The following is a 20,955-nucleotide window of genomic DNA, read 5'->3' on the forward strand; positions in this document are numbered from 1 at the left end:
CGAATTTCCGGATCGTGGGGAACTAGGTCAGGGCAGTAGCTCTTCACTTGGAAGCCGCTCTTCTCCTTCGTCTGCAAATTCACCATCTCGACTTGAAGGAGCAGACATCCACCCGTACGTGGTACCCTCAGATGCAGTGTTGGAAAGTCCAGCTTTTGTGCCGCCTCTGCCCCCAACAAATGTAGTGTACAGCATCGGCATTTTCTATTCCGACACCGACCTGTGCAAGGATTCCGACATCGAGAACACGGGAGACATTTCTCTGGGTTCCAAGAGCCCTCGTTTGGATATTCGCCATGTGTCACCCCCGCGATTTACAATCCGACAAACAGATAAGTGTGCCACCGATGACCAGCACTTCGGGCGTTGTGGGGGAGGGCTCCAACCTCCCCCACGAACACCCCCCGCGACGTGCCAGCTGCAGGAGCAGCCGCCGACTGCAACAGACGACAGCCCATACACAGCTCACACCGGATACCTACACGGATAACACTCGCGGCAATGGATATGCGCCGCCGGACGACGCCATCAACAACAACAACAACAACGCGCTCCCGGACATACTCAACTCCCACCTGCCCCCTCCCTACTCCACGCTGCCCCCCGAGCGGGGCGGCGGCCGGAGGCTCCCGCCCCCCTCGCATCCCCCTCCTCCCCCGCCCCCGTGCCCGCACGTGGCCTCCCCCCCTCGCAGGACGTCCAGGGGGCGCAACTTCCGGGGCCCCTCCTCGCGGGGGCACAGCCGGGGCGGCCCCAGTTTCGCGCCCACCGCCGCGGCTTCCGAGTCGGACGAGCCCAAGCACTGCTGTGGTGTGATGGTGACGCAGACCGTCAGCATTCGCTGGTTCATTGTTATGATTGCCTTCGTCGGACTGTGTTGTGCCATAGTTGGAACAGTACTGGGAGCTCTCAAAGCCACGGGAAGGGAGCACCTGACAGTGTCCTTACTCATGATCGGTGAGTACTTGATTTTTGTACAGTTAAATAGTTTCGTGATCGATGATTCATAAAACTTAACTTGCGTATGTGCAGGGTCCGATCAAGTCAAAGTGGTGCCCAGGTCCAGGTAAAATTTGGTGCCCCTCTTGCAAGATAATCGGTACATTTCCGAAGTTATAGTTCCAAAAAAAGTGCAGAAAGAACAAAATTTACCCTATTTTTGTGCCCCTAAAATTGTGGTGCCCAGGTCCATGGACTCGCTGGACCATGCATTAATCGGGCCCTGCGTATGTGTTGTGAAAGGCCGAAACTGGAGAATGTCAACACTCACCAGTGACTTACGAGAAGTATTCTGTCTTTCGCCGATATCTTTGCCATGTGAATATTCATACTCGCCGGCGAGTGTAGACATTTACTGAGTTTCGGATTTTCCCCGGAATACTCCGAAAACAGAGCCTTTGTTCAGGCCCGTCAGTTCAAACAACATAGTGCTAAACTTGGAGCAGGAATTAAAATTTCGCGAGCAAGTCCATCCATTGGCTAAGCAAAAGCTTGGACTAAGTCATGTGACTCAACATTGACGAATGGTTGACACGTTTCGCGTGAACTAGGGAAAGAAACCTGATTTCTTACTAAATGCTTTTCTTTAAAATAAATCAAGTGACTTGGGGTCTTTCCTTCACGAATGAAAGTCTTCACTCCCTCCGTTTTATCTCTTCTCAATGATGCTAAACGATGAACTTATTGAACTTAATATGCTGAAACAATGAGTTATTTCAAATAATTAAGTTAAACTAAAAATATGAAAACTTCTGAAGTTTCTCAATTCTTTTGAACATACTTCAGCATAAAACAATCGGCTTACACACACAAAATTCTGTATGATACTATTTTCGCGTATTATGTTCATGCCGAACTAATATTTTCGCTACATTACCTGTCTTACATTTATTGATCAATGAATTCCTTTTCATTTAACAGAATAAATTTCACAGAATTATTTTCACAAAATGCTGAAATATTCATAAATAGTAGTGGGTTTGTTAACTTTCCTCCTAAACTGCCAAAAACAAGCTCATCATCTCATGACCTTCATGACAACATTCATTCGAGGGTGGGGGGGGGGGGGAATGGAAATTAAGACCGATTTTTAAGTGAAAATGTTTTTGCAAATACAATACTTCTTTTTTTATAGGGAAAAGTTTTGTAAAGGAAGTAAAAAATTGATGGTTCTCAAAAAGCATCAGTAGATAGTCGTAACAGAGTAAAGAAAAAAAAAAAAAAAAAAAACCTAGCATTTCCGCCATTGAAACGCAATGAAATTGACGAATATCTTCGTTGTATCCCCCTTCTACAGATTATTTCTCCTAAAAGCACAGTCACGCATTCGAAAGAGAGGTTCAAAGGATCAAATCCTCCCCAAACATGAAATATCGATTTCTGTGATCTTCCAAATCGGTTTTGCTCAGAAAACAGTTCCATATTGCCATGATTGTATGATTGCCCCTGCAATTTGTGTTAAATGCGATAATGCTAAGTAACTTCAATCGTGAACAAAGCGAGTGGATAACAATCCACGAGTTAAACTCATCGACAATTACTTTGAAATTCAACTTTTTCTTTCAACGTCAATTATTTTTCAAGTAAAACTTAATGGTAGGATGATATCAAACAATTTGTATACGTTCAGCGTTAGTCGTGGAAATTTTTGTGCAAATGAAAAAGAGTGAAATGTGAATGCTGTACAAAAGGATTTTCAAAAATAAGAAATATTAGACTGCTATTGCAACATAATGATTCCATCTTTACTTACTTATCTTCCTTATTGTTTTCGTTTTTATGTCCAATCCTCATATTTCAGCTGAGGGCCGGACTGAGAAAGAGTGCCCCCCATGGAATGACACTATGACCTTTCAAAACATTCTTTATTCGACAAATTTTGTCTGACGATGTTGTAAATTTGGATACAGTTTGCAATTTAAAACAAAACTTTTCGAATGGTGATGCCTAAGGTGTTTTATCAGATGTATGCAGGTAGGTATGAGTGCATGCACGTATTTTATCTTTCGGTTAAATTTGGTGTTTCATTCTGGAGTTAGAGAATTTTCCCCCTCCAAAAATCTTTATATCGGGGCGCTCCTGGGCCCTATACAAAAACGTGTTTCAAATAGTATACTTACTAACAAAAATGGAAGAGGCTCGAGTCCGATCTAGGTAAGGGGTTCCGCAATAAATGGGAGGGGGGGCGACATACCTAACTTAAGTGAAAGATCATCCACTTAAAGTAGGAAATTTTTCATATTCTCTCGCAAAATTACATGGAAAAGAAAGCACTTTTTTTGCTTTTCTGGAAAACCGGGTGAAAAATTAGACGTCTGTAGACGAAACTTCCCCTCTGGTGAAAGGTCAGGTACAGGACGCGACGCGACTAGGATTACAATTGAACAACTCAAGAAGCAACTTATCGTTGGGTTCCAATTAACTTATTTTGCACGTATTTGCTCGAATGAGAATTCAGTTCAGTCGGGCGTCAACAGTTCATTCCTGAAATCTTGTTGACTAAGATATTTTGTTTTAAAAGATTTAAAACTGTTGAATAATTTGCATTTGTTGTGCTTGCCAGTGACTAGTGATTGCAATACCGGTATTTCGAGCAGTTTTGCAATTTCGAAATACCGGTATTTGCTGAGGTAAAATACCGGTATTTTCGGTATTAGCTGCAAAATGTTGAATAGTTTTAATTAAAGAATTTTCAATTAAACTTAATAAATATCTACTCATATTTTAAATGTACATTTCGTTTTCCATGATACAGAACCAAAATTAATCTATTGATTTAAAAATTTGGCCTCAAAATCACGATTTAATAGAATATCCTGAAGCAAAAGTAGCGGAAAAATTGCAAAATGATGTTTTCATTACTATATGGTGAGATGAATCGCATTTTTGTGCACCATGTTTTATTTTTTCTATTTCCCTGATCACTCACTTTCCCTTTTGTGAAAGTTAATTTCGAGTGTAATTTTGAATGTATTTGTTCTACGAATAATTTATTCTAACCATCAATTTAAGCAATACTTTATGATATTTTCTTTAAATATTTGTCTCAATTGTACTGAATTTTGTCAAAACTTTTTCTTGTTAGTAATACAAATGGTAATTTGCTGTCACCGGTATTGGTTTGTTGTCATGTCTCGCTTGAAGCAGGGTAAAATTTGCATAAATGTTAAGAATAATCATTTGAAACATATTTTCACACGTTTACACAATTGTAATTGTAAAGAATTTTGAAAAGAACGCGAAAACGAATACAAGAAACTAATAAGATTAAATTTAGTCAAGTTTACGTAAATTTCAAACCAAAGGGCTAATGATAAAAATCAAACAGAAACCTCTCCTGCTCAAAGGAAAATGATGCTATTATTGAAAAAATATCGTCTCTCGGGGAAAAAAATTACAACAAGCTGTAACTTAAGGGGAAAAAAATAATACACACAATACAAAAGAAACACACACACACAAAATATGTATCCAAAAATAACAAGCAAAAGACCGAATTATTTGAAGATGAAAGACTTCTAGACAATTAGAGGTGGTGGATCGCGCATTGATAACAATACCACCGACCTGCGTGAATTCAGAAAGTACTTTTAACTGTTGGGGAAAGTAGAGCACTAAATGAGTTCTAGGCTCAGAAACAATTCAATCGATGCATAATGTTTTTCACTATTATTGATTTTTTATTTTGAAAATTGTTCCTTCATTTTACAGTTGTTCACAATACGTTTTCATAAATAATACAATTTTTGCACAAAATTAAAAAAGAAATGTGGTAATTTGCATACGAAACAATAAATTAAACAATACGAATAAAATAACAAAAACGAAACACTATGTTTTCAAGTATTTTTTGAGAAATTTCAAATACCGGTGTTCCGGCATCAGGTTTTAAAAATACCGAATACAGGTAATGAATTTTTGGTCCGGTATTGCAATCCCCTACCAAGGGGGGTGGGGGATGACGTAATGGAAGTGTCCTAAACATTCGTTAAAGCCAGAGCTTATTTTTTAGCAAAAGAAGTTTGAGAGCCTTTTGTTCTTAAGAACTACTTTTCATGCTTAAGTAGCCTGAACTTCGCCTGATGTATGTAAAGAATGAAATGAAATGGGAAATAAGTGCTGATCTGTCGTTAGCTCCTATGCAAAATAAGCCGTACGGTTAAAATTGAAACTGATCTCTCGGCAAGGTCGTATCCAGCTCAAAATGTAAGGGGAGCATTCCCGTCATTGGGGCAATCAGGAACCCCCGATCTTAAAAAGAATAATTTTGATTTTTGCCTGGATTTTGTTCTTTTCCCTTTTAAAATGCATTGAAGCATCCCCCCTCCCCCGACTAGCCTTCGGCAGACACTTGTGAAAATTTAAACTGTTGTATGGGGAAGGGTCTTGTGTAATGGCACATTTTTGCAAAAGAATGGGCTTTTTCTATGGAGAGTTTGTAGGAAAGGAAGGTTTTTTTTTTTTTTTTTTTGGCGCTGAATTACCTTACGTTTCCTTCAAAGCAATATTTCGTCGGTAACCCAACTAAATACCAATAACTTTCTCATTTTCTTCCCTAAAAAGAAACACACACACTTTCAAAATCGGGCACTAGTTTACTAGAGCCGTACTCGTCGATAAAATTGAAGCAAAAAAAAAAAAAAAAAAAAACATTTCTTTTACTTTCTTGTTTTTCTTTTCTTTTAAATATTTTCCATTTTGAAAGGGATAAGCTACTTTTCCTTGCCCCCCCCCCCCTGTGGATCCGCACTTTCCATGGGCGGAGTAATTTGAGTTCATAGATTAAATTTATAGATTGAGCAAATTCATAGGCATCAGGGGCGGCGCCATGAACTTGAATATTCTGGAAGAGGGAAATTACCAAATAGCGGAATGAAACTAATCGCTAGGAACATTACGGCGACTTTTAAAAAGATGCAATAGGGTAATATTGTATCCAAATTGCCGAATCGCAAGCCCGTCATTCCGAATTTCTCCGGGAGGGGGGATCAAAGGGTGTATCCTCAATGTAAATTATACCAAAAACAAAACTCCCCACGCCCAATTGCATGTAAATAATAGATTTGCCAAAGTCGTCGTGGGAGGGGCGGGGGGCAATTAACCCCCTTAAATGACGGGCCCGCCGAATCTCAGAGAAAGTTTCCAAATAAGTACTTTTTTTTGGGAGGGGGGTGAGTTTACTCACGTTGAATACCTATCGCGGCGCCCCCTCTATCTTTCCCTGCTGTTTTCCATCTCATCCTTAGAAAGTTAGTTTTTTATTTTTGTGGAATTGGTCATTATTATGGCGGTTTTCGCTATTTTTGTATATTTCCCTCCTCCTCAAATAATATCGAGGTTTTTATTTTTTAAAAATTTATTATTATTATCATTATTTTTTATGTTCAGTGCGGCCGCCAACGTTTCATAAGAAGCACAGCTTCAAAAACCCCAGCTATATCTTTGCTTGCAACTGATCCCCATATTTCATTAGAATAAAATTAAACAAAAAATTGGAACAAGAACTATTTCTTGCTAAAATGTATTTAAAATTTCCAAATTCCATGGTTTTACCTTAATGTTAATGTACCAGGGTCTGGATTGAGTAGTTGCATAAGCCGTATTGTTCTGCAAAGTTATTTTTGAAAAAGTGTAAGTTTAAAAAGCGAACCAGGGAATCATATCTGAATGCATTTAGAGAACGTTAAATTTATCCACATTATTTCCGATCCCGTTTCGTTGACATATTTTCCCGATTTTACCTAATGTATAAAAATGTTAAGAAATGGCAGAGCGGTTGGGTTGAAGTCGTGAAGGAATCGCAACCCGTTGGGTGAATCCTCGGGCTTTTGCAACCTGCAGGTGGAAGATACGCAGGTTACGTATGGCTGGCCTACATCCTCGACAAACCCTTTTTTAATCCGAGGAGATTAGCGTGCGAATACTATGTAATTTGCAAGGCGAATGAAGTAATTCTGAAAGTAATGTTGCAAAAGCATCCTGTTTTGTTTTATGCTGCTGGTGCAGGTAAAATCGTATTGATGGTTTTAGTTCTATGCCGTAACTCATCTCAATTCATAGCAGAATGTTAAATTTTAAAATTTCATTGAATAAAAATAATGGAGTTGTTTTCTTCAGTCAAAAGTAGTACTTTTTGTCACTAAAATTGATAGAATAAGAAAAAAAAAAAAAAACATAGACCCAGAAAATACTTTTGTTTTCCCAACAGTTATTTTTTAATTAATTTTTTAAAAGGTCCGATTTTTCAAACAAGGCGTGGTCTTGATGACATCACAAATGATGCACTTTGCCGCATCTTTCCATCGCGATTCCACGTTATGATAATCAAGAAGCGAATTAAAATTGCACTCTACGCTTGCTATCAACCCTATCGTTGCCAATACACGTGAGTAAAGATGCAAATTAAATATTTTGTTCTGTGAATGGCAACATTGAATGGTATTTCATCATTTGTGATGTCACACGCCAGAAGTGTAAACAATAAAAGCTCACCGATTTAAGTAATTTTTTAAAAATATTAAACTTAAATAAATTATTTAAAAAATGGTCAGATCCTATGTTTTTAAGCATGTTCCTTCAGAAAAAATTCTTTTAAAATTTTGGGAACGACTCCATTATCTGTTTGCAAAATAATGCACACCTGGAAGAATAGTGCCACAATTCAAAGAGTCAAAATTCCGAATGCTTAGGGATGATCACGAAGCTATGAGTTACGAATCAAAGAGAAACTTTTGTTTTAGGAATATTGCAAGGAAACCGAAATGTTCACAACCAACGTATGGTTGACTACATCATAACTAAATTGTATTTTTTTTTAATAATAATTTTGTTTCCCTGTCTTGAAAGTTTCTGGTTTTGAAATGTAACCATGTTCTTTAAGGTTTGGGATGTAATGGTGATGAAAACGAAAGCGCTGCAAATGCTAGTAGAAATCCCACAGTTGAAAAGTTAATCAAAAAAACTGAATGCCTAAGTGTAGGAATCGGGCAGCATTTTATGGTTGCGAACGAAAGCATTCATTATGTATCGTATTTCCTATTTCATAAAACGTATCGGTCAACTGTGCGAAGTTTTTGCTTGTTCCTCGTCTTTGCTTAGCAACTTTTTTCCTTGTGGAATGTTATAGTTTCGATCAAGAATATTCAACTTTTTTATCGGTTGGGGAACCCTTTGAAGCTTACTGTTTTCTTGAAGGAATCTTTTTATCAAAGAGCAGAAAAAAAGAATGTCAATTCTTTTTTCCTTTTTAAATTTACAAAATCTTTATCAGAATGTGTGATGTCACATTTCTTGTAAACCCCTCCCTCTCCTTTGTCACAAATTCTCAGTTTCAACCCTCTCCCTTTAAAAGCACCCCCATTACAGTTTGCTGTTTGAGGCAACTTTCACCGCCATTATTGTATAATTGTTCTTGCATATGAATAATTCGTAGTTAATATATGAGCAGTTTTATTTGCTTTACTGTTTTAATTCGTTTGTTAGCATTTCTTTGGAAAGTATTTTTTTACTTTTAACTCTTGACAATGAAAAACATAGCACGGTGAAAATGTGCGATGTTTTTTTGGTTGTGATTAAATCAAATCTCGAAAATTCGAACGAAAAAAAAAAGAGGAAAATTTTAAAACATCTTGATTAGGAGTTTTTCAAAACAAATTTATGAATCGTTTGCTCTCTTTTTGGTGACCTACTTAAACTTTAACTTAAAAAAAGAACATGATCTCAAGTTATCAAGACAAGTATCTAAAACATGTATTAGATGCCTGAGCAATACGCATTCCAATTTGCATAACATTCACCAAATAATAACGATTTAAGATAGTACGTTTACTGTTTTACAATCTCCACCTGTTCAAACGTGTCTGTAGATTTCTCTTTTTAGAAGGAAATAAAGGAGACAGCCAACTGTAAAGGAAAGTCAAACAAAATTGAGTAAACATTGAATGGAAAAATTCAGTTCATTTCACGGATCATCCGCTGCTGTGAGGAAACGAATCGGTTTAGCTGTTGCGTTAAAAGTGAAAGATTGCACTGAAAATACACGGCAGACGCACAAAAAAGTCAGGTAGTTCTGTTTTTCGATTCTAATTTAGTTTCTTATAAAAGGGATGCCTCATTTGCTGGGAAATAAGTTTTTTCAAAACAAACAAACTCCGCTCAAAGTAAGAAAACAAATATATAATTTATTTACACATTTAATTTCTTAAAAATAGCAAATGGTCCTACGGACCAGTAAGCCTGGACATATGGTTCTCAGACAGTGTGACTTTTTCAAGTACCACGAAATGTAGTTTAACATCAAGTATTTGTTACTAACTACAGAAATAGTTACTTCGTATTTATTTTTCGCTCAATTTGCATAATGTTGCTCATATTTAAAATGCAAAACATTAAGTGCATTAAAGAAAAATTTACTAATTTATAAATACACAAAATTACTGTAATATAGAAATAAAATTGTTAGAAATGTTAAATCGCATGATTCCGTCAATTTATTTGTTTCGCAGACGATTGAAACACGACTCTTTTTGCAGACGATTTTTGATTAATATATTTCAAATGGTGTTTTTAAAATCATCGTTTTAAATTGTAAGCAAATCCCAACTAACCTTTTTGTTTTACTATTTTAAATTCGTTTAATTTTAACTTTGCATTTCTTTGGAAATTATTTTTACGAGCATTAACTCTTGAAAATGGAAAACATAGTACGTTAAAAAATTTAGATATTTAAAAAATTGTTCATGTAGTACGTCATCAAGCTTTTTCTCTCTAAGTTATGAAAACTTTGACGGTTTCATTTATATTAATAAAATTAAGTTTTTTTTTTTTTTTTCGAAACTGCTTGCTGAAAGATAAATATTTCTCCGCTTCATAATACACAAAAGCTGGACATCGACAAAATATTGTGCTTTTGAGAATATTAAATTGAAGATGCTTTTAAGTCGTTGTAGACTTTTAAAAGTTACTATCAATGAAAGATGACTTCAGAAAATAAAATGCTTTGACTTCGCCTGACCCGTTGTGTGACCTACATTTTAAATATTTATTTTTGATGAATATTATTTTATTCGTGCTTGAAAATACGAAATACAAGTTTTCTATTCTTTCTTCTTCTAGTAGCAGTGGATGTGTGGAGCAGTTATATTTCGAAAAATCGTGAACAATAGCTTCAGAAAAGCAAAATAAAAAGGGGAAAATCACGACTTCTTTTGAATAAGGACTTACAACATGCTCATGGTATTGTTTAAATGTTAATCCTTAAATCTCGCCTCTCAGTTTATGGCAGTTTGCCTCGACTACCAGTTATCTAAATTGTTAAAATTTATATCCTTGCTAGAAGGAATAAAAAACAAAAACAAAAGTATGGGTAACGTGATGAATAAGCGTCAAGAAGTAAATGTGTAAGAAATAGATAGAAAAGGATTTTAACAAAACTTTTAAAGCATATTTCTTTATATTTTGAAAATAGATTCAGTTTTATTCATTTGCACTCCCTTCCTCCTTATCTTATTTCTTAACACATATCAAAGACTAAAAATAAAAAAGTTTTTTTCGGATGTATTTTCATTCATAAAGCACCAGAGCCGCGGGTCGGAGTTGGGATATTTTGAGGAAAATTGATCAAAGTTTTGAGGCTATAAAATTCTTAGTGTCTGGGCAGGCTCGCGCCAAGCCTGATCAGCGCCGTAGTGCAAATGCCTTTTGAGCGCCTTTATGCAGTCGCGTTCGGTGAGAAAATACAGTTAACGCCTGGAGTGAGGTTTTGTAGACACATAAAATGGGAAAAATACATTCGGCATTTTATTTATTAAAAAACAATGCGAAAATATTTTATTTTGGAATACAGTGTACGTTTTTAATCCACATTTTAAGCACATCCACCTTCAAAGTAGTCACCTTGACCGACTATGCACTTCTTCCAACGTTCATATAACTTTTGGAAGCCCTCCTGGAAGCCATTTTTCGCAACCTCCTGTAAGGCTTCCTCTTCTGCGATACAGCTTTAACTGCATCGTGGGGAAGATGGTGACTTCCATGTTGAAGATGCACGTTCAATTGGATGTCAAACAAATAATTTAATAATAAAAGTCAAATAAATAATAATTTCGTCGGACTTAGTCCCGTGTGAGTTTTATCTGTTAAAAAAACATTTGCAGAGAGGCCGCTTTCTTTCGTCAAATGAAATTGAAGCTACATCGCTGGAGGCCTTAGAGGAGGTTGCGGGAAATGGCTCCCAGGAGTGCTTCCAAAAGTTATACGTACGTTTACAGAAGTGCGTAGTCGCTCAAGGTGACTATTTTGAAGGTGGATGTGCTTTGGTGATGCGAACTATTCAGGGTTAAGATTTCCGAACTTTTGAATCGTACTACGTATTAGAGCAACGGTTTCCAACCGGTGGTTCGCGAGAGGTTTTTAGGGAGTTCGCAAAAAAAAAAAAAAAAAAAAAAAATGTAGTGACCTGTTTCTAATGTTAATAAGTCTCATGTTCAGGGGTTTCAAGCAAATTTTGCTCCTTTTTTATTCATTTTGGTTTCACACATTCGATACTCTTAGCATGAAAATATTTGCATACTTGCTGACATATTTTACATTTAAAGAATTTAGCCTGTCGTTGCAAAGCACCGGTTTTAGCGCATTCATTGAGAATTGATACCGCAGAAGCCATGGTGAAAAAGCTCTACTTGTGAATACTATGTCCTCAGATGAAAGAATTTGAAAGCGTTCGTTTTCTCAGAAGCTTTCGATTGGAAAAGTTGATCAACCTTGACGAAAACATTACATGGAGCATATGTGAGCGTCTCAAATATTTTGAAGTTTAGTTTCTTTACCAAATATAGTAGACCCTCGTTTTACGTAGGGGTTACGTTCCACTGAAATGCCACGTAAATCGAAACCGCGTAAAGTGAGACCTAAAACTACGAAATAGGGGTTTGGTTCCATAGATAACAAAATACTTCATTCTAGTGATGACTAATTGTATAATAAGTTTATTGTGTAGTTATATCGAATCTTATGCACAACATGCATAAAGAAAACATAAAGTAATTTCCTGTTCTGTTTATAAAGAGGTGCTGGATATGATAGTCTTTTGGCAGTCATTAAGTTTTTTTTCTGTAATTATTTGCAGAGCATTAACGCATCCATGATCACTTGCGTCATTTCCATGATAGAATCTTCCTTCACTAGCAAATCAGAAAGATCATTTCTATTGTCTAGGAATAGCTCAAAATTTTCAACGTGAACGCTTTTGGTTGTGTGTCACCGAAGTCGGTATCCTCGTTGGTTTTGGCCTCCTTTGTCACTCCTAAGAGCTCTTCTTCCAGTGAGTTCTGAGCTGTGTGAGTTTAAAAACTTTACTTCTGGAAAGAGCTCTGGAACCAGTCGCATAAAATGTCTCCAGAGGCCCAAGTTCGGTTATTAGCACGTTAAAATGCAGTTTATTACGTGTAATCTGCAATCTTTAGGAGTTTGGATTTTGAAAGAGGGAAAAATTTTATCTGTTTACATTGCCGCATCCACGTAAAAAAAAAAAAAAAAAAAAAAGATATCAAATCTTAAACCGCGCATAATCGAAAACGCGTAAAATAAACCCGCGTAAAACGTGGGTCTACTGTACGTTACAAAACTGTATCAGAAGTCCCCTTATAGTCAAAATATAAGCCTCCCTTCTATAGCGTAGCGTAACCCAATGTAAGCGTGCAGCTCAAGCGTACAAGCGCTACATAGCTCATCGAAAACGCTGCTCTTGGTTCAAAATTCGGCACGTCTGTGAATGCTTAAAACATATTGATTAAAATCTTTAATTACTTATTCCCCCTCAGGCTTTTCATCGACCTTTTTTACTTCTAGCCTGTTCACCATCGGGGAGACATCGCTTCATTATTTTCCCTTAGCATACAAAAAAAAAAAAAAAAAAACTCTGAACAATAACTTGTTTCTTTATTTTCCTCTTTCCAGAGATAGGTAAAAATACTTTCTATTAAACTCGGCTTTTATGACACCGTCTAATGTCTACCCTCGCTCATCTATGATTGATCACCCTGTCGGATACATTTGTAATCGCGAAGAAGACAAAGTAAAAGCAAAAATCAGCCAATGATTGAAAGTCCTACATTCTGAATTTTAAAGTAGAATTCATCCTAGAGGGCAGCAATTAATTCGAGATGTTTTCTTCGGGGGCTTTTTTTTCCCCCTTTGTTCTTTGAAAGTCAATGCATTGTAAAATGTAGTGAAGGTTAGTGTTAAAGAAAATTCTACTTGGTTCTACCATGATGCTCTTTTCATAATGGAGCCGTTTCCAAAATTTTAAAAGTATTTTTTTTTCTGAAAGAGCGTGCTTAAAAACATAGGATTTAACTATTTCTTAAACAAGTTGACTAAGTTTAATATTTTTAAAAATGCATTTTTATCGGCGTGCAGATTCAATTTCATTTTTTTTTTCGCTTCTGCTCGTGACATCACATGTGATGAAATGCTATTCACTGATGTTATTAGCAGAAAGCAGAATATTTAATTCGCTTCTTTACGCAGATGTACTGGCAACGATATGGTTGATAGCAAGCGTAGAGTGCAATATTTAAATCGCTTCTTTATTGTTTTATCGTGGAAACGCGGTAGACAGCAATCGTAAGCATTCAGCGCGCCAGTGGAATAGCGCGTCAAAGTTCATCACTTGTGATGCCATAAAGACTACGCCTTATTTTTAAAAAAATCGAACAATTAAAAAAAACAATTAAAAATTAAACGTTTTGAAAATAAAAGATTTCCATCGTTTCCAATTTTTTTTCTTTGTTCATTATATCAACTCCAGAGAATTACAACGCGTAATGCGGGGCTTCTCCTTCTTACTCGTTTTTCTTTCTTTGAAATCTAGTGCATTGCAGTCATTCAGGATGATTGTGGGCCACGACTTCTCTATTTTGAATTACCCCACTCATATTTTAACTCAGTAAAATCCCGTTACAATGAACATCAATGCCAGGAAATATCCGTTTCAACGAAATAGATGTTCTGACCCGTTTCAGTCGCAATGAGCATAATTTGAGGTCACTTGAAGTTCGTTGCAACGGGATTTCGGCGGAGTTTTAGTGTATTTGTTAATTTTAAACGGAATCCAAATTGTTGCACAGTTAAATCCCAAATTAAAAAATAATCCTCATGCATGGAAAAGTCAATGATCGAATAACGCTCCTGACGTCATCAACAATGAAAATCGCGTCACGGCATGATAATTTGATTATGTTTAAAATGCGGGGAAAGGCTTTATTGTAACAAGACTGAACTGAATCGAGACTGAATCAGGTAACTTAAGTGTCTTACTGGTAGGACTGTGCCATTTCAGGGGAATGAAGAAACGAAAAAATAGTCAACAATGAACGCTATCCACTGGAGTTTAGGGTTAATCCACTGGAGTTAAGGTTACAATTTCAACTATCAAAATATCACCAAACAGGCACAATGGCTTCGTTCAAATGTAGAAGCAATTTTCACCCGTCATACCTTGACGGGCGATTTTCTAGTTGTAGTTAAATAATATAAAATTATGTATACATTTAAATTACATTTTTAAAATTTTTTTGGACCTGATTCACTGCTATCCTGCCATTTCTTTGAGCCACGTCTGAAATGCGATGCTGAATAACTTATTTTAATAAAATTAATGCAACTCTAAAGTAGAAAAATAAAATTTTGAAATGTTTTAAAATTTCCCCTTTGTACCCATCAACCGTCACAATATTTCTTTCATTTGTTACATATGGCAATCAAAAGCCACAGCAAACAGCATCGAAATAAATACTAATGTAAAAGCAATTTATTTACTTAGGTTTTTTGATCATTTGTTGATTTATCAACATCAAACCCTTTTCTTTCATTTTTTTTAGTAAACGAGCTGATGTGAGCATCACATGACTTCCTTTTACTGTCATTTTCTCATTATTGGCAGTTTTAGTATGATTCAATAGTTTACTCTCTAAATATCACCAACAATGGCCAAATTAAAACCAGATTTAAAAAAAAAAATTTAAAAAAAATCGCCAAATTTGTTGCCAAATTGGCGACAAAACTTGGCGACCAAAAGACTAGCAATATATCACCAAGTGTCCGCCAAATTATAACACCACGTGAGTTTACATCGAAATTAACAATGATTTCCCCCCAAAAAGGAGCAAAAGACCCCCTTTGGAGCATATGAATGCAACCAAAAAAGAAGGTGCACAACTAGACCCCACTAGGAGTCTACGTACCAAATTTCAACTTTCTAGGACATTCCGTTCTTGAGTTATGAGACATACATACACACATACACACATACGCACGTACATACAGACGTCACGAGAAAACTCGTTGTAATTAACTCGGAGATCGTCATAATGGATATTTCGGGTGTCTGTACCTTCCTTGGCGCATATTCACGTGTGGTCGGGTTGAAAAAAAAAAAAAACTCAACATTCACTTGGGGGTGAACAAAATGGAAATTAAGGCCGATTTTTGGGTGAAATTTTTTTCGCGAATACAATACTTCCTTTTTTGTAAAAGGAAGTAAAAATATAATTAGACTAGAAAGTTGCCCGTCAAGGTATGACTGGTGAAAATTGCTTCTACTCTTCTGCATTTTAACGAAGCAATTGCCTGGTTGGTAATATATTTTGATAGTAGAAATTTTAACCCCAACTCCAGCGGATAAACTCTGAACTTCAGTAGATACTAGATATCGTTAATAGTTGACCACTTCTTCGTTTCTTCATTCCCCTAAAATGACAGTCTTACCAGTAAAACATTTAAGTGACTGTTTCCAGTTCAGCCTTGCCAAAATAGAGCATTTCCCTGCATGTCAAACATTACCAAAAAATAGTATCAAATTATCATGCCGTGGCGCGAGTTTCATTGCTGATGACGTCAGGAGCGTTACTCGATCATACGCTAATCCAATAACAATGTATGAATTTTTCATACCTTTTGAACTTTGAAAACTGAAGATGTTGACCACAAATACTTTCAGCACTACTTTGTAGAAAAATACGTCTTGAGGTGTAAAATTCAAAATTTACCTTTTGGTTTAAAATCTCAGCACAAAACCTATTTTAGTCAGGGTTGTAAGAGTTTCGGCCAGTGGTGGTTTTAACCATGGATAGAACCGGTTTAAACCGGCCGGGATAAAATCAGTTTTATCCAGTTTTGGCCACTTAGATAATTATAAAATTTTAAATGAAACCAAATAATAATTTATTAAAAAGAAATGCAAAATAAACCATAATCAATAATCTTTCATTATTTATCTAAATAGTATCTTTTACAGTTTTTAGAAATTACAGCATGTTAAGAAGATAAGGTTTACATGAAAAATATGCAGTGAACATTGAGTGAAAAAATAATAGAGTGAAACATTGTTAGTTGAATAGATAGATTTTAATTCTCACACACAAATGTACAAAGAATTTGAAAGTATTTCAGATAATTTAGAAGAATAAATGAGAGAAAAAAAGAAAAAAAAAATCTTTTAGAAACATGTATAGGCATTTTTTAAAAAACAAAACTAAAGGCACAGGGGGAAACACTTTTGAAAATTAAAAAGCAACGCTACTGAAAAGTTATTATATTTATGCTACAGGCTGTTTTGTATTCCTTATGTCTTTTGTTTTAGTTGTGAGCAATTTCAGCTATTTGTTTTGAAGAAAGTTGAAATTTGTTCACTACTACTGTTATAATAATGTAAATTACTTCACTAATATTATATTTAATTGACTAAAATTACTGTGCTTAATTAAAAAACTTCCAACTGACAGATTTATTAGTTGCATCTCTCACATACATACACATTATAAGCGTATTTTCATGTAATTTAGTTTTGGCCAGTTCTATGATGGTTAAAACCAGTTTTGGCCGGTTTTAACCGGTTTTAGCCAGTGGCTTGGATAAAATCGATTTTGTCCGGCCAAAACTACAACCCTGATTTTGGTGCTAAAATACTGAAAAACCAGCACCTTTTGGAAAGTCCAATCTGATTTTAGAAGCTCGTCGAAAGTGGCAGTCCTTATTTAACAAGTAGAGATCAATAACCCAAGTTCCTGCATTACTTTGAGCGGCGTCATAAAGTCTATTGTCGTTTAATCCTGTATAAAGTATCAGCTCCGCAGCGAGGGTTGTTCATTAACATTACAAGGAGGTGAGCTGCTTCTCCCATCCACCCACTTTTATGGAATATTTAGAATAACGAGTCTGCGTTCGGAGATCGATGGGAAGGGATTGTCGTCTGCTGTTCCCCGAGAGGAAAAGGGTTCTTGGCCATCTTGGGGGTCACTCATAAAATGTGGCGTGCTGTTTTCAGTTTCGGGAAATTCATCGCCCAAGAGTTCAGCAAGGGAGGGGAACGAAAGTGATTTTTTTTTTTTTTTTTAATCAGGTAGGAAAATGTCTGTGTGGAATAATTTTGACTACACACACTAACGATAAATGTCCCGTGTAGGCATGGGCAATGTCGTTCTTTTTAATGACCCGTTCATCAGAAGATCGTTCATTTTTTTACACGTACGATGATCTCGTTCATGGGGGAAAAAAAAAGTTGACTTCTCTGTGAGAGTTACTCACGTACATTGAAAATGTTTCATTGGATCAGTAGGGGAAGGTGGGGCACCTTGAGACACTTTTTAGATAATAATTTTTAGCAATTTTATTTTCAAACCAATTTTCATCAAACTTAGCTGAACATGCAATGTAGACGTTTTTGCTTCATATAAAATTTATTTTACTCCATTATTTCATCAAATTAAATTTTCATAAAAAAAGTTAAAAAGTCATTACAACGTCCCAACCTGCCCCTCTAGGTGGGGCACCTTGGGACCCCTGCAATAATCCTTAGAATTGTCATCTTAAATAATTGAAACCTTTTTACTAATAACATTTTCTGCTGCTATTTCAGCCACAGACGCATCAACAGCAGAGAAAACTTCCCATTTTCTTTTCTAGATACTCACCATTTCTGTTATTTTATAATGTTTTAATACTTTACCTAGAAAGAAAAATCCATTTTCTGTAAAACAGTAGCTATTTTCTCAATTTTAGTTCATTTAAATTTATCAGATTTATTAAGTATATTGAAATAGGCTTTTTCTGTACATCGGTGGAGCATCTTCGGACTGTGTCCCAACCGGCCCCACCACTGTGTGTTCCAACCTGCCCCACTTAAGATTGTTATTATGTATCAACTTTTTAAAAGTTAGACTTAGCAGCAAAATACATTTTTTAACCTTAAAATTATTATGAAAGGACATGTTTTAATTCCCACATGCTCTGATTGAAATTATTTCATTTCATAATTGAAATTTTTAATAATGAAACCACTTATTATTGTAACTCAGAACCTTCCAAAACAAAGAAAATGAGATCATGTTTTTTCTTGTTCATGTGCGAAATTCCAAAATACACTGAAGAGTAGATCCTGCTGTCATTGATGATGTCCTAAGACAACTAATTTCTGTTTACAAAATTGAAGCTGAAATTTATGGTGTCCCACCTTCCCCTAATATTCTGTTTAGGAAAAACATCTAAAATGACCTAAAAGTAAGAGAATATGCCAATAAAAATGTAATCAAAAGTATTTTGGTTTAGATGTATGAAACAACAGCAAAAAGTTCCGAATTCCAAACCATTCATTGTTTAAAAGAACGGTCGTTCATCTTCAGTACTCGGCCTTGTAGATCCGTTCGTTCATGAACTATTCATCCTAGAGCCGCTATATAGATAGGCCGACGCATCAGCTTAAGTTTAACCATTCTGGATCGGATTTTGCATTGTTGCCCTGCTAGGGTTACCACAGCAAAGTTTCGGATATTGCCAAATTTGCCGATATATTTTATTTAAGAAACAATTCAAGTGTCGCTAATAATTGCTCACAGTGAACAATCACCAAACGCGATAACTCGCCAGAAAAGACAACCAGTCAAACACGCGCTCCGATCCAAAATGCCTAATCTTTAGCTGATGCATCGGCTCGTATATATAGGGGCCTTAATTCATCCGTAATCCCGTGTAGTGGTCGAAGGAACGTTTTGTTGTACATTTGAACGTTAAAAAACCGAAACTTCAAAAATTTGAACGCACTCCCATGAAGTTTTAATTAACTGCTCGACAATAGCTAAACGACAGATACATTTTTATTAGCAACAACCAGAAAATAAATGAAGGACTTGGCAGGTAGGAAAGGAATTTCAAAGCTCTCCTACCCGAAAATCAGTGATTTTTTTGATAAAACGAGTGAGTCAGTTTGTGGTAAAAACCGCCGTATTTTTCAGAAGTTCATTCAATTTTTATGTCTTATCCTCAAATATATAATAGCCAATGATCGAGTAACGCTTCTGACGTCATCAACAACGAAACTCGCGCCACGACATGGTAATTTGATACGTTTTGGTAATGTTAACACGCAAGGAAATGCTTTATTGTGACAAGGCTGAACTCGATCCGGTAACTTAACTGTTTTACTGGTGAGACTGTGTCACTTCAGGGGAATGAAGAAACGAAAGAATGGTCAACAATGAACACTACCTACTGGAGTTTAGGGTTCATCCACTGGAGTTAGGGTTAAAATTTCATCTATCAAAATATCGCAAAACAGGCAATTGCTTCGTTCAAATGTAGAAGCGATTTTCACCCGCCATATCTTGACGGGCGATTTCTTAGTTTCTGTATAATAGTTTTTCGCAGAGTAATACACTACTCTAAATATCTTTTCATTTTCCCTTTGTATTCAGTAAACAATAAGAGTTAGTTTTTGTAAAATTTTGCTAAAAAATGCAATCGCATATTGTAGCGTTTGTACTGTACTGTATTGTGTGTAATGTACACTCATTGTGTAATTACTTTATTTGGTTAAATGGCATACTATCTTTCTAATCAGTATATTTTTGGTATTTTTCGGAAATCCGAACAATTTGAAAATCCGAACTACCTATGGTCCCAACTGATTCGGATTTTTTGAGTCGCGGATCTGCATGTTTGGGGGACCGTCGCAATCGGGTCCCTTAGAGATACACAGAACTTGGTAAATTATTTCTCATGTGCCTCTTTGGATCCCCCTCGAGACCCCTCTGTCATGGGAGCCCTTCGCAATGGGGTCGTTTCCAAAATTTTTAAAGTATTTTTTTCTGAAACAGCATGCTTAAAAACATAGGATCTGACCATTTTTTAAATAATTTGACTAAGTTTACTATTTTTTAAAAAAATACTTTAAAAATTACGCGCTTTCAGTGTTTACTTCTGCCGATGACATTACAAATGATGAAATGCCATTCACTGTTGCCAATTCGCGGACGTTATATTTAATTCGCTTCTTTACTCACGTGAACTGGCAACGATATGGTTGATAACAAGCGTAGCGCGCAATATTTCATTCGCATAACGTGGAATCGTGGCAGACAGATGCGCCAAAATGCATCATTTGTGACGTCATCAAGATCACGCCTTGTTTGAAAATTCAGACATTTAAAAAAATAATTTAAAAATAACTGTTGGGAAAATGAAAGTACTTTTTGGGTCTATGTTTTCTTTCTTTCTTTCTTTTTTTTCTTTTTTTTTTTTTTTGGCTTATTCTATCAATTTCAGTGACTAAAAGTAGTACTTTTGACTGAAAGAAACAACCCCATTGTGATATTTTCGACATGGTAAAACCGCAATTGATACCATCGATGTTTTGTCATCGGTATCGTTTCTGTAATTACATAGAATATTGAATTAGGTGACAAAGAACTTCTTTTTTGTCTGTGAAAGAATTTTATTTTTAGAATAAAAAGAATCCCTTTAGTAATTTGCTACTTCCTTCAGGCGAGTGTTTTTCAATCGGAAATGATTTCGGAATGTTTTTTCTCTGAACACAGTTCAAGGACAGCTACCAATTATTGGTAGTCTTTGTGAAAAGTACGAAATAAAAATGTGAACAAGATGTCATTCAAAATGTGCAGCACA

The 20,955-nt window shown here is 36.0% G+C and overlaps 1 protein-coding gene across 1 annotated transcript in view; it reads left to right on the forward strand.

Annotated features, from left to right (window-relative positions):
- The first annotated feature begins 766 nt into the window (after window positions 1-766).
- The window catches only part of LOC129225817 (uncharacterized), a 210,804-nt gene continuing 190,615 nt past the window's right edge, over window positions 767-20,955 (forward strand). Inside the window, exon 1 of the mRNA XM_054860329.1 lies at window positions 767-957. Coding sequence (XP_054716304.1) covers window positions 816-957 — 142 coding nt within the window. The 5' untranslated portion in view covers window positions 767-815. The remainder of the gene's footprint in view (window positions 958-20,955) is intronic.

Source organism: Uloborus diversus, chromosome 7, assembly GCF_026930045.1.
Source record: "Uloborus diversus isolate 005 chromosome 7, Udiv.v.3.1, whole genome shotgun sequence".
Lineage (NCBI taxonomy): Eukaryota > Metazoa > Arthropoda > Arachnida > Araneae > Uloboridae > Uloborus > Uloborus diversus.